The sequence below is a fragment of the Melanotaenia boesemani genome, chromosome 15 (genome assembly GCF_017639745.1).
Source record: "Melanotaenia boesemani isolate fMelBoe1 chromosome 15, fMelBoe1.pri, whole genome shotgun sequence".
NCBI classification, from domain to species: Eukaryota; Metazoa; Chordata; class Actinopteri; order Atheriniformes; family Melanotaeniidae; genus Melanotaenia; species Melanotaenia boesemani.
The window spans coordinates 26,526,419-26,543,397 of NC_055696.1; the positions used below are offsets into that span (position 1 = coordinate 26,526,419).

General features: G+C 38.7%; 1 protein-coding gene across 1 annotated transcript in view; it reads right to left on the bottom strand.

Moving 5' to 3' along the window:
- LOC121654010 (F-BAR and double SH3 domains protein 2-like) overlaps positions 1-16,979 on the bottom strand; it is a 49,200-nt gene extending 32,221 nt beyond the window's left edge. The window contains exons 1-3 of the mRNA XM_042007836.1: positions 16,772-16,979; positions 10,565-10,662; positions 1,194-1,239 (exon numbers count right to left, since the gene is read on the bottom strand). Of these exons, the coding sequence (XP_041863770.1) occupies positions 1,194-1,239; positions 10,565-10,662; positions 16,772-16,792 (165 nt within the window). The 5' untranslated portion in view covers positions 16,793-16,979. The remainder of the gene's footprint in view (positions 1-1,193; positions 1,240-10,564; positions 10,663-16,771) is intronic.

A 16,979-nucleotide genomic window follows, 5' to 3' on the forward strand; every position in this document is an offset into this window, starting at 1 on the left:
CTGCACAAACATCATAAACTTTGCTCCATTCTCACCTTCACACTTCACTGATCTTCATCTTGGTGGACATTTTTAATAACGTCTTTAGAGTAAAACACCTAAAAGAAGTCCCGACTGGAACCATTTTAGCTTCAGACATTTTAGGCCACTACCACATATTCTGACTTAAACAACAATAGTGAACTATGAGTGAAATCTTTTTCTTTAACAGTATAAAAACAAACCACTCTAGTCTATTAAATATTGTATCTTTATATCCAAAATACTGATTTAATAAGCCAAGCAAGTATTATTAAATTAAGTTCAACTAGAAATCAGCAAAGTCACTTTGGACATGCTCCACAGTTTCAAGCTTCGACCCAGAAATCATAGAAGAGACGCATACACATCAGAAAACAAAGCCAGTAACAACAAAAATAACCAGAAGATGATGCATCTTTGTGTAAAAACATTAGGAGAGATCTTGCTCACAAGAATAAGTCATGTATCTCCAGCTAGTGTTGCTCAGGTGATTAACTCATTGTGATGCTCCTAATCTGGCAGAAATCTGTGACTTCAAACAGGCTTAATCCCTAGAACTGTTTCAAACTAGCCCAGTAAATCGTATTTTTTAACCCAAATGTAAACCTGCTATGAAGTTAATGTAAAACCTTATTTAGCAATACCACAGCAGATGTTGGTTTGCTTTCCATTCACTCTCAATCACGATAAACCTCCTGAGCACCAGATGCACATGAGCAAACAGACATGTAAGGTTGCTCTTTAGATAACTACAAACATTGGCCCGGCTCTTTACGGCGCTAGTGGACATTCCTCACAGGGCTGCAAAACAGAACAGAGCCAACGGGGATAGAGGGGGTTTTCAGACTTTCAGCTAGCGTCTCCAGGAAGCTGCGGGCCAAAACAACACAGAGGAGGAAACGAGCCGCTGGATCTCTGGTGGATGCTGTTCCTCTCTCTGTTGTGGTGTTTTTCTGCGGCTGGTTACCACTCAAGAACTATATGACCACATGAGAACGCAAAGATTTCTTGGGTCACATTCTCAACCCCACTCGCACATGGTGTCTTTAGAGAGCTGCATTGTAAAATACAGGCTTATTTTCAGCAACACAAATGACAAGGCAGCGCAGAATGATGTTAGAGAGCAACAGCAGTGGTGTGAAACAGACGATAAAGGGGTCAGATTCACTTACCTGGGCGTAGTCCCTCTCTACAGCCGCCCTCTTTTGGCTAAAAGTCCTGAGGAAAAGAAAGAGACAATGGGATCATGAGGATGAGAAAGTGAGGATGAGACAATATTCCACAAGTGGAAAACTTTCTATGATTCGGATCCATCAGATTGGGGATTGATCAATTAATTAATTAATTAATTAATTCTTATCTATTAAATCATTTTGTTTGTGGTAACCTATATGTGTGTGTTTACTTGCTCCTCCTTCATGATAGGAACAAATACCTAATTAAAGACTTCCTTGAGGGACACCATTCTGCAACTTCAGATGTTTTCCTGCTCCAACACACCTGATTCAAATGAAATGATCTCCTCAAGAGCTTGTTGTCACGTGTCAGGTGTGTTGAAGCAGGAACCACCTTAAAACCTGCAGGACCAGGACTGGACGTCTATGACTAATGGGGTCTTAAAACAAAACATTTTGTTTCCTGTTTCCTGAAGGTAAAATTAAATTAAAACAGTCTATGTCAGGGGTGAGTGGGTTCTTTAAGGATTCTGGTGGGCCTAGTTCTACAGCCTCGGTTGTAGATGTCCTATAAGTGGGGGAGGGGTTCTGATGATCCACACAGCTGAGCAGACCACCCTCCGGATGGCCAGAATATCCTGCTTGGAGCTCGTCCCCATCCACAGGATGATGCTCCCTGTAAGGATACTCTCCACAGAGCAGGGTAAAAGTTCTTGAGTGTCCTGATTGGGAATATGAAGTCCTGCAAATGTGTCAGATGGCAGAGACGCTGACGGGCCTTCTCCACCACGGTGTTGATGTGGGTAGTCCAAGTCAGATCCTCCAAGATGTTAACCCCGAGATATCTGAAGCTGTCCATCCTCTCCACCTGCATCCAGCAGACGGTGAGCGGGGTGTAGCTCCTCTGCTGCTTCCGACTAAAGTCCCCGATCAGGTTTTTGGTTTTGCTGACGTTCAGCTGAAGGTTGTTGAGCTCGCACCAATCCTCTAACTGGCGAATCTCTCTCGTCATCGTAGTAGTAGTAGTTGTAGTAGTAGTTATAGTCGTCTAATATTATTCATATTTTTTCTTATTGTTTATTTTATATAGGGCTCAATAACTGGCTCTTCTCTGTCTGTTGTAGTAGTTAACTCCTCTATTGTAGTTTCTTTTTTTTAAATACGTTTAGGCTGCTGATGGTGATTCAGCCCCAACAGAACCGACCCCAAAGCCCAGACAACAGACTTCTGAGTTTAAATTGTCTCCTTTTCCTCCAGTCCTGGTCCAGAGGAGTTTCCCTATTTCAAAAACAGCTTTTATAAAATGTCCTTTTCGTTTGCATTGAATCAAAAAAGAAGTTTAAATGATGCTGTTTGACATCTTTACTTATAACAGCTACGAATCTTCTCATTCAACTTAAGAAAAAAATCATATTTTCCTTAATGTTAACTTATTTATTTAAAGCACATATCAGATCTTTGATCCAACTGTTCTTGTTTTGAAGAAGGTTTCCTTTAGTCGGTTCCACACATTGGAGCAATTCTTCGAATCAAATCTTCATGTCTTCCTCTATGACTTCTCTTTTGTTTTCACAATCTCTAAACTTATTCTTCTTATGATTTAATTTCCTTTTCCATCCCCACATCTTCTCCTCGGCTGGCTTCTTTTTCCTCTGTTGCTTAATGTGACTGTTTTCTGATGATACAGTCTGACAAAAAGCCGTCACTGAACTGTCTGTCTCAGATTTACCCCGACCACTTCATTTTTATTCCCTTCCCTGTGATCATTTTCCGTGAGATGCTCATGGAAAACTTTGAATTCGACTCACGCTAAAGTTTCACTCCAAACGTTTTCAACAGATGAACATGCTCATCTGGTTTCATAAATACATAAACAGATCTGAAAAAATGTGCTGAGAAATGTGAGATATGACAGCAATTTCAGTCCTGGCCTTTAAACATTTTGGGTTCATTTGTAACAACAGGATAATGACAAGTCAGCTGAGGTTTATGCCCAAGTCTAAGAAAAGTAGAGAGGTCAGTGCCCTGGGAAAAATGTTCTGCAGCAGAATCCTCATTAAGTCATTAAACATGTCAGAACTTGGCTGCCATGCTCCACCCTGACTCTAAACAATCTGGCGTACTTCCGGGGAGCTTCCCCCTCTTCCTCTTCTCTTTATTTCCAAAGCTCTCTCTCTTCCACTAATCTCCGCTCTCACTTCCTGTCATTTTCCCAAGCAGACCTGTTGCTGACAACCTAAAGAAATTTCCAGTTAGCTGAATCATTTCTTGTTCCTGACAAGTGATTTGTGTCCCGGTCGAGTTGAACATTGTTTCTGGTGGAGTGAAGTTACCAAGCTTCCCACGTCAAACAATTTAGAGCAGTCAGAACATCTCTCTGTGACCTTAACTTCCAGCTGTTTGAAGGTCCAGAGCTCTGCCACCAACCACAAACAGGAAGTAGGGAGCCAGGAGGCTGTCAACTCATTCCAACGCCAACACTTAAAACACAACCACGGTCTTTGGCTCATAAACCTTAAAAATGCCTACACATATGAACGCAGAGCTAAAGCAGCCTGAATGTTTCTATAGACAGTGTTTACTGGGACTAATGCTCAAATTTTAACAGTGCGATCTGCTTTGGAGGCTCACAGCTGTGGGAAAGTCTCAGGTCAACAGAAGCAGATTAGGAGGAAGTATTCACCTACAATGTGGAATAAATAACCTGTACAACTATGAGAAATAACATGCTGAATCATGTTGTAGGTGGAAAACACTGGGCGGATTTTAGTGACATGTAATAAACAGGTTTAGCCTTGTAATTAACCACTGCAGGATGCTTTACTGAGCTTACATCAATGTACACATGCCAGATATAACTTTCAGAAGACTATTTTATTAAACATGAACACAGTACAAATCAGCTGAAACACTGTACTGTTTGTTGGCTGCAACTTGAAAGGAAAAATGTTATGTTTTTTTTCTTATAGCCATATTTTGACCTAAAGTTGCCATAACTTGGATTATTGAAAAGCATGACATATTTGCTCCAGATCGGGTCTTTTGTGTCTCCACTGAGATCTCAAGTAGAGAGTACACAAGGAATGTCTTGATTACAGATTTATTTTGTACGAATAATGACATTTAATACACAATTGTGCCAAAACTGATATTAACATTGGAAATACTCACAGATCCTGCCCAAAGTAAGAGTTCGGGATCAGCGAATATTTCTGTCTAAACACCATCCGATACCACAGAAACAGAATTATAATTCTTTTTGCCTGCCCAACCCCACCACACCACACCACACCACACACAGACACACACACAGACACAGGAAGTCACACAATCTTGCGTGATAATTGTTTGGAGTCGGTAGGAGAAACAGCTACACGTGAGTCACTGTTGTGCTAACATTTTGCATTAGCATTATGTTAGCAATTTGGCAGTATTACTCATTAAAAAATCCCACTTGCAAAACAGTAGCATGCCTCATTTGCAAGACTTTAATACCAGTAACCTCACAAAACATCTGGGTTGCCATGACGGGGCCAATGAAAGGAGGGAAAAAACATGAACTCCAGTACTGGTAAAGCTCTGGTCTTTACTTACTTTTTTGTTACATTTACATCAGGTATAGATTAGTTTCGCTCTTACCATCAACATTTCTTACCAAGTATATAATGACTATGGCCACAACCATTCAGTACCAAAGACAAGAGTTTATTTACAATTGTGACTCCTAAAAAAACACACACACACACACATATATATATATATATATATATATATATAATATTATATAATTCAGCAGAAATAAAGAAACAAGACCACACTATATATAAAACAAGAATTATATATATATAAAATTCTTGGTTTAAAGTTTAACTTATGCTAGGCCATTGAATGAATCAAAGTCTATATTAAATATAAGTTATTTAAATGATAAATGTAATAGACCTGTTAATATTATAACACAGGTATAGGATCGGTACTCGGAACATCCCTACATCCCCTTAGGTTGAAAACTGATTCTGGTGAAGTATCAGTCCTGGTTCTGTTGGATCTCAGTGCTGCGTTTGATACTGTAGATCACAGAATCCTGTTGCACAGGCTGGAAAACTGGGTTGGACTTTCTGGAGCGGTTTCTGTCACCAGACGACTGCAGCCCAATAGACTTATTGTGTCAGTGTCTGGAGCAAATAAACACCTGGATGAGGGAGAATTTCCTACAATTAAATGAAGAGAAAACTGAGATTATTCTGTTTGGTAGCAAAGAGAAGAGGGTCAGCATTGGTAAACACCTGGAGACTCGGGCTCTTAAAATTACCAACCAAGTTCGTAACCTTGGAGTGTTGATAGACTCAGATCTGACTTTCAGCAGCCACATCAAAGCTTCACTAAGAAGCTTTTTACCAGCTCAGAAACATCAACAGAATTAAAAGTTTAGTCTCCCAGAAAGACCAAGAGAAACTCATCGATGGATTCATCTCCAGTAGGCTGGATTACTGTAATGGTCTTTTAACAGGACTTCCTAAAAAGAGCATTAAACACCTGCAGCTCATCCAGAACGCTGCTGCTAGAGTTTTAACCAGGACTAAGAGATCTGAACACATCACACCAGTTATAAAATCTTTACACTGGCTTCCAGTCAGTCACAGAATAGATTTTAAAACCCTTCTGATTGTTTACAAATCCCAGAATGGTTTAGGCCCAGAATACATCTGTGATATGTTCAGAGAATTTAAACCTAGCAGAGCTCTTAGATCCAAAGACTCTGGTCAACTAGTCAAGACCAGAGTCCAGACCAGAGTCCAGACTAGAGTCCAGACCAGAGTCCAGACTAGAGTCCAGACCAGAGTCCAGACTAAACATGGAGAAGCAGCATTTAGCTGTTATGCTGCAAACAAGTAGAACAAACTGCCAGTGGAGATTAAACTTTCACCAAATGTAGACATTTTTAAATCCAGGTTAAAAACATTTCTTTTCTCATGCGCCTATGCATGAAATCTGCATGTTAACTCTTTTTTTAACTTATCTTGCTTTTAATCATTTTAAAGTAATTATTTTATTGTGATTACGTGTTGCTGCCTTTTACTATTCTAAATATCTGTAATGTCTTTGTTTTATGTAAAGCACTTGAATTGAATTGTCCTGTACATGAAATGTGCTATACAAATAAACTGCCTTTCCTTACAGAGATATAATTATGCCTATTACCAGGTAATTAATAGAACACTATGAATGTGTAATATTACATAAATGCTCCTTGTCGCTTTTTTTTATGCCAACATAACAAAATAATATAAAAATAAAGTAAATGGTCTGTACTTATATAGCGCTTTTATCCAAAGCGCTTTACATGTACGTCACATTCACCCATTCACACACCCATTCACACACTGATGGCGGAAGCTGCCATGCAAGGCGCTCAACCACGACCCAGCAGGAGCAATTAAGGGTTTGGTGTCTTGCTCAGGGACACTTCGACATGAGCTCTCCGGGCGGGGATCGAACCGACAACCCTTGGGCTACAGGGCGACCACTCTACCCACTGAGCCATGCCGCCTCCAAAGAAGTCTTGCTTCTGGAAACTACACTATGAAAATTCTGTACAAAATAGAAATCAGGAAAAACATCTAGCTAGATATGATGTTCAGCTGTCCTTTAGCAAGAAAAAGCTGCTGTTGGGTACATAAGTAAAGAAATAAAACCACATATCTGGAATTAAATATGGTTTCTTGTGCAGACCACAACACTGAAGAATTTAAAAAAATATAAAAGCATCAACTTCGCGCCGAGTTGATCATCTTTAAAAAGCTAAACTTTCCATCCAAAAAGTTTAAGTTTTTCAGTTTTTCTCATCCTTTTAAGCAACATTAAGTAAACGCTGCTTAACCCGTCATTTTGCACTGTAGGCCCAACCTGAAAACACTTAATGCCAATGTTACACAAGGAAACACTAACATACTTTAACCGAATTTCAAGATTAAATAACATTCAAATGGATGAGTTAGAAAAAAATTCACCCCCCTCACAGTTGTCATGAAGGTAAACTTGACCTATTAATCATTAAACATGTTTATTTCTGCTGTGAAGTTGGTCTTTTAACATGGGAGTCTATGGGGATTTGTTCTGTTTTGGAGCCAGCCCCTAGTGGATGAGGGGTGAACTGCAATTTTTTGCACTTCAACATAGGTTTCTGATGGTGATTCAGACCTTTGTCACCAAGAGAAAAAAAAAAAGTTATAAAATCATCATACGTTAATCCTGTGTCATTAATCCTTATTTCATAAACCCTTTTTTGTCATATATATGTAAAATAATTAACTTTTAATTGTTTTTTTTCTTGCAATATATAATGCAATCATTAAAAAAGGAAACAGTCATTTAAATGGTTAAAATCTTAAAAATAACTTAATATTTGTTAATCTTGAGCATATTTGAAGTTTTTGAGTGATTTATGTTAAAAAAAAAGGAGAAAAAAAATTGATATATTAGGACTTTATTTTGGCCATGAAGGTCACCGTAAGATACTTAATGCATCAACAGATTATAAAAGACACTTTGTACATTAACAAAGCTGGTGGTCATCCTGCAGGTGGTGAAACATATTTAATGCATTCCCTACTTCCTCTGCAACTTTTGTAAGCTGTTTTACAAGCTGGAGAGCCGTCCTCCACAATGACACTTTTTTTTTGTTTGCTTTTTATTTTTATATATAATGAAAACAGATCCATTAAGAATGAATATATCTGTCTGGAAGAAACAACTCTTCCTCTCTCATACTCTCCCACTCCAACACGCCTCTTTTCAGAACAAAAACAAAGCTACACAAGCTGCAACATGCAGATGCTGCCTAACTTTGTTGTTGTTGCACAAGAGCTGCACTGTTCTGCAGACATAATCTTTTATGTAAAGTGACAATATTGAGGATCTATATGATTAATTAATCATGACATTTAACACTGAGATTCATTTTGAAATCAAGTAATCAAAAGGGGTCTGCAGGATAACAGACCGCGTGCACAATAAATACCGGGTGCATGTACAGGATACACATGAGTAAATTAATACCTGCAAGTGAAAACACACATTGTGAGGAGGCACTTCTGCACCGCGAGTAGGGCTGGGTTTAAAAAAATAGATTTATTGATTTTAATCAATTCAAAGAAGAAAATCAAATAAGGATTCATAAAACTTGGAGATCGAATTTTATGTCATTTCCTGTAAAGTGACGCTACTGTTGCGTGACTTAGAGAGGATCGGCGAGATCTTAGCATAGTTACACACAATTGGTTTCCTGTGTCGCCTCCGTCCAAAATCCGCTTCTCTTGCAGCGATGATGTCACATTCAGACGTTTTCATTCACCAGTGTGCATTACATTCACCTGGAAAGTATTTAGCAGCGTATTACTGCTCACATTTGCAGCTAATGCAAAGACTGTGGGCACTCATATCAGCAGCTAATGCTAACAGTGCCGCTGCGTTTCACAACAGGAAGTGATGTCACGACGCTCATATGTACTTGGAAATAAATGCGATATGATCATTTAAATTCACATTTCCTCTAGAACAGGTTTACATTTTATCACTTTATCAAACATTGAACAATCTGATGCTATTTATCTGGTTTACATGACGGCATAGCGTCATGGTCGTCATGGTAACGCGCACAGCAGGAAAAAGAAAATCTGTCATTGAAGGAATAATCTTATTACAGGTTTAAAAGGATCCAGTATTCTTTGTAGTTTTTATTAACATCACACGTTATCTGAGATCTGAACTTTAAGACTATTTAGAGCAACTTCACTGAATGAAACAGTTTCATCAGGACATTTAAAAAGTTTCACTTTTTTCTGTCCTGGGTGGGTTTTTCTTTTTTTTTTTCTGCTTCACTGCATTTCTAGCTGTGGATCTGGGGAAACACTGTATCATTCTGGTATTTCAAAAATGCATGTAGATGTTATTACAGTAATCTAATTACTCCCAGATAAGAGATTTTTACAAAAACAAAAATATATCTGACAACGTCTTTAAAATGCAAGAAAAACAGGTTATGTTACATAACTAGCTGTAAATGAATTGATACTGAATCTAATCAGATTTAATCAAAATCTGTTGAATCGAATTGATTCAGGAAATGAGTGACGATACCCAGCCCTAACTGCGAGGGAATAACACCATATTTGCAAGCAGAGAATCACCCATCAATCCACTGCAGACACAAATGTGGACCAGTATCCTCACGGCGATGACCAACGCACTCTCATTTCTGTCCCTGCAGGCTCGGCTGAATGGTCCTCGCTCGCTCAGCTGCTGGAATTTAGACACTCCGGAGGCGGAGACTGTGGCTCATGTGTCTTATCCTCCGATTGGTCGGTTTCCAGCCAACAACAGAGCTAATGTCAGATAGAACTTTACTAAAGTGTTGTCAACACATTAAAATAAACAATGCTGATATTTGCTAGATGTTTAAAGGGTGATTGCACTGAATTCTTGGGAACCTAGACCACGTTAGACCAGCTCCTGATAAAAAACTACATCTTCAAATCTGGACTGAATGTTTTACAGGACCTACTCAAATCGCCGTCTGTAGGTCCTAGAGACTCACTACATTGAAAACCCATCAACATCACTGATGCTCAGAAAGCAGCAACGTAGAACTTTGCTACACAGAGCTTATTTGTACTTTAGAAAGTAGCCACTGTTACATTTCATTTCCATGATGTCTCTCTTTGTTATTGCTGTCACCACTCGACGGCTTAGCCTGTTTACCTATCGCATCTCTCGCAGTGGTCTGTCCCTCATTTATTGAAACAGGTTGATTTATTGTTGAGTTTGCAAAGGCCTGAGCAACAAAGATAGAAGCAGAAATGTTTGCAGGATCATTCATCTGCTCCTGATGTTTGTACCTCATGATGAAACTTCAGTCTGATATCTGCCGAGCTGGAAAACAGTTGACAGCCGCTCACCAGGGCAGACTTCCTCATCGGCCAACAAACACAGCTCGGATCCGTCTATTTAATGTCAGTCCCTTTCACTCAATATGAGACTTGATATTGAGACAGTCGCATAAACTGCAGCAGGTGTTCATTTTTACGCAACGATTCGTGTCATGAGTTCACACAGCTGTTGTGACTCAAAACCACTAATCCAGCAAATATTTTAGTTTTGGTGGATATACATGATTTTTCTGGATTTCCTGGTGCCTTCAAAGAAGAGAACCTGATGGGAAAGACAGCATTTTATGTCCGGTCTTCTTTCTTCTTTTGGTGTATATTTATTTATTTCAAATATAAAATAAATGTAGCATAATTCTATAAAATGTCAAAGTGGCTGCCCTGCGATGCACCTGGAAGGCAGCACGCCCTCAGTTTGCTCACCTGAGGTCTTCCAGCAGGTCACACTCTGTCTGGTGTTTGATCTGTAACTGGCTCATCTGCTCGGCATGAGTGTGTTTCAGTTCCTGGGTGACCCGGACCTGAGGGGGAACAACATACAGTCGGTAAGATTCAGCCAGGACATCAGGACCAGTCATAACAGGGTAAAGGAAAAATATTGTAGTTCAATTTCTTTACTATTTTTTTTTTATTATTTAAATCCTGTAGTAATAATGAATAAACAAACAAAAAATTAAATAAGTAAATGAATAAATACTTGTCCAAATATATCTACATTTTATAGACAATAACAGAGTAAATAAAATGATAATAACAGGATGACATTTAATAAGTCTTCCTTCTAAGTTTGTGGGGAATGTTTGAATAAACAGGCCTAAAACTTGGGATGCACTAATCCGATACTAGTATCGGTATCTGTGCCAATACTAAAGAAATTTCTAGATCAAGTACCGTGACAATGAGCCTGATCCATAAGCGCAGATCTATTTAGTGTAATTCTATGCATGTGTTCTTTCTGAGGGGCCGTCCCAGTACAACCGCAAAAGTATTTCAGCAAACCACCCTTTCATCCCCACGAAGCCAGGAATTAGCCTCCATGAAACCGACCATGTCTGAAGCCAGGTACCAAAGTGGAAAGGTTTGAGTCCTCTACCGTCTGCGGTATTGTGCGTACAGCAAAGCCGCACAACTCGAGGATATGACGTCAAAGTGATGAACACACATCGATTCCGAATCCACCCTTCCTCAAGTTTTTTATGCTTTGTAGTCAAGTATTTTTTTAAGAAGAAGCTTAACTTCATTAGTTCAAAGAAATGTTTCTCTTTTGCTTCGCAGTGAATCCTCAGCTATCTTCTCTTCTCTGCTTCCAATGTGTATTTCCTGCAACACGCAGTGAGCCTTTATCTGCACATGCGTTGTTTTGCTCTAGCTTTGGAGTGTTACTCTTTAACACCCCCCACAGCCTGTAGTATGTACTACAGCGGTGTCGTGGGGATGTTGAAGTATTTCTCCTAGTTTTCGCCACCATTTTCACACCTGAACCGGCTTCAGTGCCATGTTGACATAGCCTGAGTGACGTCATGCGTAAACGACGCGCCACGCGGAGGCACATTTGTTTTCAAAGTGGAGCGAAAGGATCAGCCATCTGGAACATTTTCACCACTTCAGCCACCAGGGTCAACGGCTACGTGTAAAACCTGTGCAGCGAATGTTCAATGAAGCTGGAAAACTCTGCTGAGCAGGTCACCGACACTGAGCAGGTTGTGTGTGAAAAAGCTCCACAAGTGGGCCTGTCGCGATATGCAATAGGTCAATTAATTAGGAAAGAAATGTTTAAGTCAAAAAAGAAAGATCTCAGTCTTTTCCACACAGTGAGACATTATTTATTAGTTTTCCTCTCTCGTTATCAGAAATCTTATATATATGCAGGGGACAAGGTTTATTTCCTTAAACAGGGAACCCTACAACAAGGACAAACCAAAAGGATCAGACAAGGGCAAACTGAAAACCATGGGGTATGTATACACAGAGGAACAAATTGAGATCAGGTGAAGTGAATCAAAATCAAACCAGGTGAGCTAATGAGCCAGGGACAGAAAACACAGCACATGAGAGAAAAATGAACTAAACATGACAAAAACAAGAAATATAACCAAAATCATGACAGAACTAAAACACAATAAGACCGTGAAACATGACAAGAAGGAGAAACATAGCAACAACCGGAAAACACAACAACCCAGCATGGAAGAGATATACAGGACGAGGGAATGATGGTGGTCTTGGGACTATTAACACGTCACCATCCACGCAGTCACAATTCATGAGTTGTCGGCTTTCCTCAAACATACGAAGATAATGGGTCGTAAATAATGAAGGTTTAATATTTCCAATTCTCGGCTACGGCCCGTGTCGGAGCCAATTATCGGGACAAATCTGCTCGTAACACACCTCAGACCAGGGCTGCACAATTATTCGGATTTTCATTGTGATCATGATTTTGGTGGCCACAGTTAAATTAACCTGATCGTCAACGATATTTACATAAAAAATGCGAGCTCTGCTGCATGCATCTCTGATCACACACGTTCTCAACCAGTAGTCTACCAACCACCAGGGAGTGAACACAAGGCCAAGGCTTCATTAAGCTGATTAAAGGGCACACACCTTTTACAGTCGGCAGCTAGTTGTCATTGTTGCCAACTTAGCGACTTTGTCGCTATATTTAACGAGTTTTCACTCGCCTTTTTTTCTAAAAAGCAACTAGCGACAAATCTAGTGACTTTTTCTGGTGATATTGGAGACTTTTGGAGACTGACAGGAAGAAACGTAATTTACTCTTCAACGAGGACTGGGTGCTGCGTCGACCCCTCACCCGTCCAAAAGCACTCAGAAGAGGCTTGGTCCTCACGCAGCAGGGCTGTGTTCAGAGAGGATCGCCTCTGGTTCATGACCAGGCTGAAAATGAAACGTACAAAGCTGCTGCTGGACGATCCAGTGCTGGCTAACTGTCAGATATTAATGTTTATTAATGAAGAGTGTGGACATAAATATTTAAAAAGTTGTGACATGTTGCAGACTCCTAATTAAAAAAACTGATTACACTTTATAAAATTAAACAAATTGAAAAACAATGAAAATATTGACTAAAGAATTTAATTTTATAATTTTTTTGTTGTTCTAAACATTTTTATGTTGTCTTTTCATCAATTTTTGCCTTTCTCGAGTCATGCCTCTCCACGGTAGCATCCATTACAACTATATGTACTAGTAATGGGATGTTCGGCTCTTGTGGCTCCCGAACGGCTCTTAATTTAGCATCTTTGTTAGCCCCATAACTTACATTAACAGTATTTTTTTTTTTTCATCATTTATCATCTATTCTAATTTAAAGTTTAATTTTTCAATAGAAATTGTTGCCACATAGTTTGTTTATAATTGGTGCAATAAAAATACATGTTTTTCCAAACACAGTGAATAATCATGATTACAATATTGATCAAAATAATCGTGATTATTATTTTGGTCATAATTGTGCAGCCCTACCTCTGACCAAATGATAACTGTACAGGAAAGTCTTATCAGACTCATGATAATTGGGCGTTTGCTATCCTTGGTCGGTAAGAGGCAAAATCGGGACAAAAACAGCCTGATAATCCTTATGTGTGTACCAGGCCTTACTTCTAGTAACCACAAAAAGTAGGAGAGCACTATGTCTGGTGGTCTGAAGCATCCTGTGTAGGTTAATTTAACCCTTAAAACTCCAAGCCATTTAAAGCTTTTAAAGGTCTGCCTTTTTTTCTCTCTCTCTACAAAAAACTACCTGTACCAGCTGAAGCTTCTAATCCCAGTCAGCATGTAGACATTATGTTTCCAGGACAGCCTCTGTTATCAGATTATGAGGCTAAAATGATGTAAAATGAATGTATCAATAGATATAGCAGCATAAAGGCCGACCAGAAGAAGAAAACAGAATTTATTACTAACAGAACTTTATATAAATAACACACAGATCAACAGTGACCAAGCTTTTTCTCATCTGCACATCATTCTCTCAAGTCTTGGCTTTCAGGAGAAAAAATATTGGCATTGAAACAAACACACAACAGAAACTATTTACATATTTATACTTTTTCTTAATTTCCAGTTATTTCTGCTACTATTTACCTTCTATCCTCACTAAACCAACTCCAGCTCAGCTGCTTTTTTGTGCCATCGTGCATCAGAAACGTCTTCTTGGCTTTATTCCAGCCATAGAGGAGCATTATTTTTCTACTTTTCAGACACACATAGAACTTTCTGCTCACTTGTTGATCTTTGGATGCTCCTGATTGGACATTACCATCAATTTAAGCTCTCTGATTGGTGGAAAGTTTGACAGGAAGTGTCTTCATCATCATCTCTAGGTCTAAATAGAGGTCTCTTAGCAACATAGTAGTGATAGTGATCTTTTTATGATGGAAATGTGATAAATATTGGTGTTATCATGGATCATTGTGGATTTACCAGATAGTCTCTGAATAAACACTACATTTAGTGGCTGGATTGTAAACCTCCTGGACAGAATATAAATGCCTGGAAAACTTCTGTAGATCACCTAAATGGTAAGCTATCCATCACAGTTTACCCCACTGAGTTACACACTACCGTTCCTGATAAATGATTGACAACATAAGCGACACCACTCAGGGGCGCCGGAGATCTAGAGGAGTTTTAAGTGTTAACGCATCATATTTATTATCTGACTGCAATAATTTGATTGTACAGAGTTTATATTCACACACACAGATCCTGTCTAGATTTCTGCCAGATGACAAGAAGTCATCAATTCCACATTTATTACTAATGCTGCTATCTTGTCTTATGCAGAATATTTTTAGATTCCAGCTGTTGTTCAGATAACAGATAATAAAAGTAACTTTTTCAGGAAATAAAAAAAATTTATTGTTAGTTAAATTACTGTTTTCTAATCCTTCAAAAACCAGCAACTAAAAACATCCTGCAGACAGAAATTCCACTACAAATAATCATTGTTTTAAACAACTATTTCAAACTAAATAAAGCATTTACTGGACCAAAAAATGCAGCTTTTTACTGAGTACTGAGAACACAAAGCAACCCAAGCAGCAACACGTGGATGCATATAAAACATCTAATTAATGTCTGATTTAAATTGAGCTCAAACCAAAAACAGCAGGTTTCTTTGGACCTGCACCACCAAGTCTAATACTGGATTAATTTAAACAGCACAATTAAGACACAGGGCGAACTTTAAACATCCACTGGTGTTTCATTGATCTTTTTTTTATTAGTTATAAACAAGCTAATAATAACTTTTGAGTGATTCAGAAATGAAAATGAACCATGAATCAGTAGCGTTAACCAGGAAAGAGTTGACGTCTCTGACTGGACTGATATAAATGATATGAGGAGCAGTAACCAGCTGTCATTACCGGTAACTGATGGGACAGACTGGAATTAAATGTTAATAAATAATACAGTTAATAAGAGACACAGTCTAGAAAAACAACCCCAGAAAAACTTGCCTGGTGAAATAAATAAATTACATTAAATTAAACCTGTCACTTATGTGCTTTAAATCTAAATAACTGCAAATTAATCCTTGTTGGTTGCTTCAATTTACCAAACTGTCGGTCATTGGAGGACAAAAAAACTGAGGGAAAAATATTACCTAAAACGACAAAACGGTCCTACAAGGGTTAAAACATATCTATAGTGTAAATCTCTTGTGCACAGGCATGCAAACTAAACAGATTTTTACTTCACTTTCCAATTCAAACGCGTTCATAAAAGACTAATAAACACATGTGCAGCCACCGTTGCTTCTGAATAAAGAGGAATAGTTTCATTAATGTGACTGGATCAACGATGAGATATTTCCCAAACTTACTGGGACACTAATGGTCTGTGCTGCTGGCCCATGTTATTGAAATATGATCCCACATGAACATATTTTCGCACAAGTCTGAGTTTCCTGAGATTTCTGTTTTTATCAGTTATTTATTTGACTAAACACTAAAACTAACAAAAGCTGTAATTCTCTCAGTTATTTTTGGATTTTAAGTACCCCTTTTTGACAACTTCTCCCCCGCATGCTTTCATGAGAGAGAAGAAAAAAATGCTCCAAATTACAACAATCTGCAAACACTAAACAAGAAACATGTCGCAGTTTTGCCTGATTTGACTTTTTCCTAATAAATCAGTTGTGTTTGTCGCGGATATTTTACTATAATTGTTGCTTAGTGGATTATTTGTTAGATTATGTGTAAAAACATCTTAGTAAAGTTATAAGTTGTGTCTTGATTGCATGCGCCGAACCGATGTAGAATTGGGTTGTTATTGCGACATTTCTGTCTTTAACTGGACGGTTTCTCCACTGGAAAGGAAACGGGGGACGTTAACGGGCTATTCTCCCCCAAAAGAGAAGAAAAACTGCGGCTCGTGGGGTGTTTTTTAAACAACTTTTCCCCCCTTTGAAGAGATTTTAAAAATGGCTAAAAACCAATTCGACCTGAGAGACAACAAGCAATGATATATTTGTAGATTCACAGTGGAAGTTCAACGTTTAAAGCAGACGAGAAGCAACAAAGCGTACATTTCCAACCATTAAATATGCACCACTTCGTCGAAGTAACGTTAGCTTCGGTGGCTACAACGGCAAAAACTCACCTTTCTCGGTGGGGGTTGCATCTTTGTTTATTAACATAAAATCGAGACGAACGCCAAAAAAACTGTCTGGAAAAGTTTTGCAAAAGCGAACAAATGATAACGGAAGGATGTAATTTCAGCTTGGGTCAAGCGGCCATGGCGAGTCTAGTGAGTAGTAAGTTGAGTCCCGTTGAAAACAGTGTAGCCCCAGGGAACAGAAAACACAGTC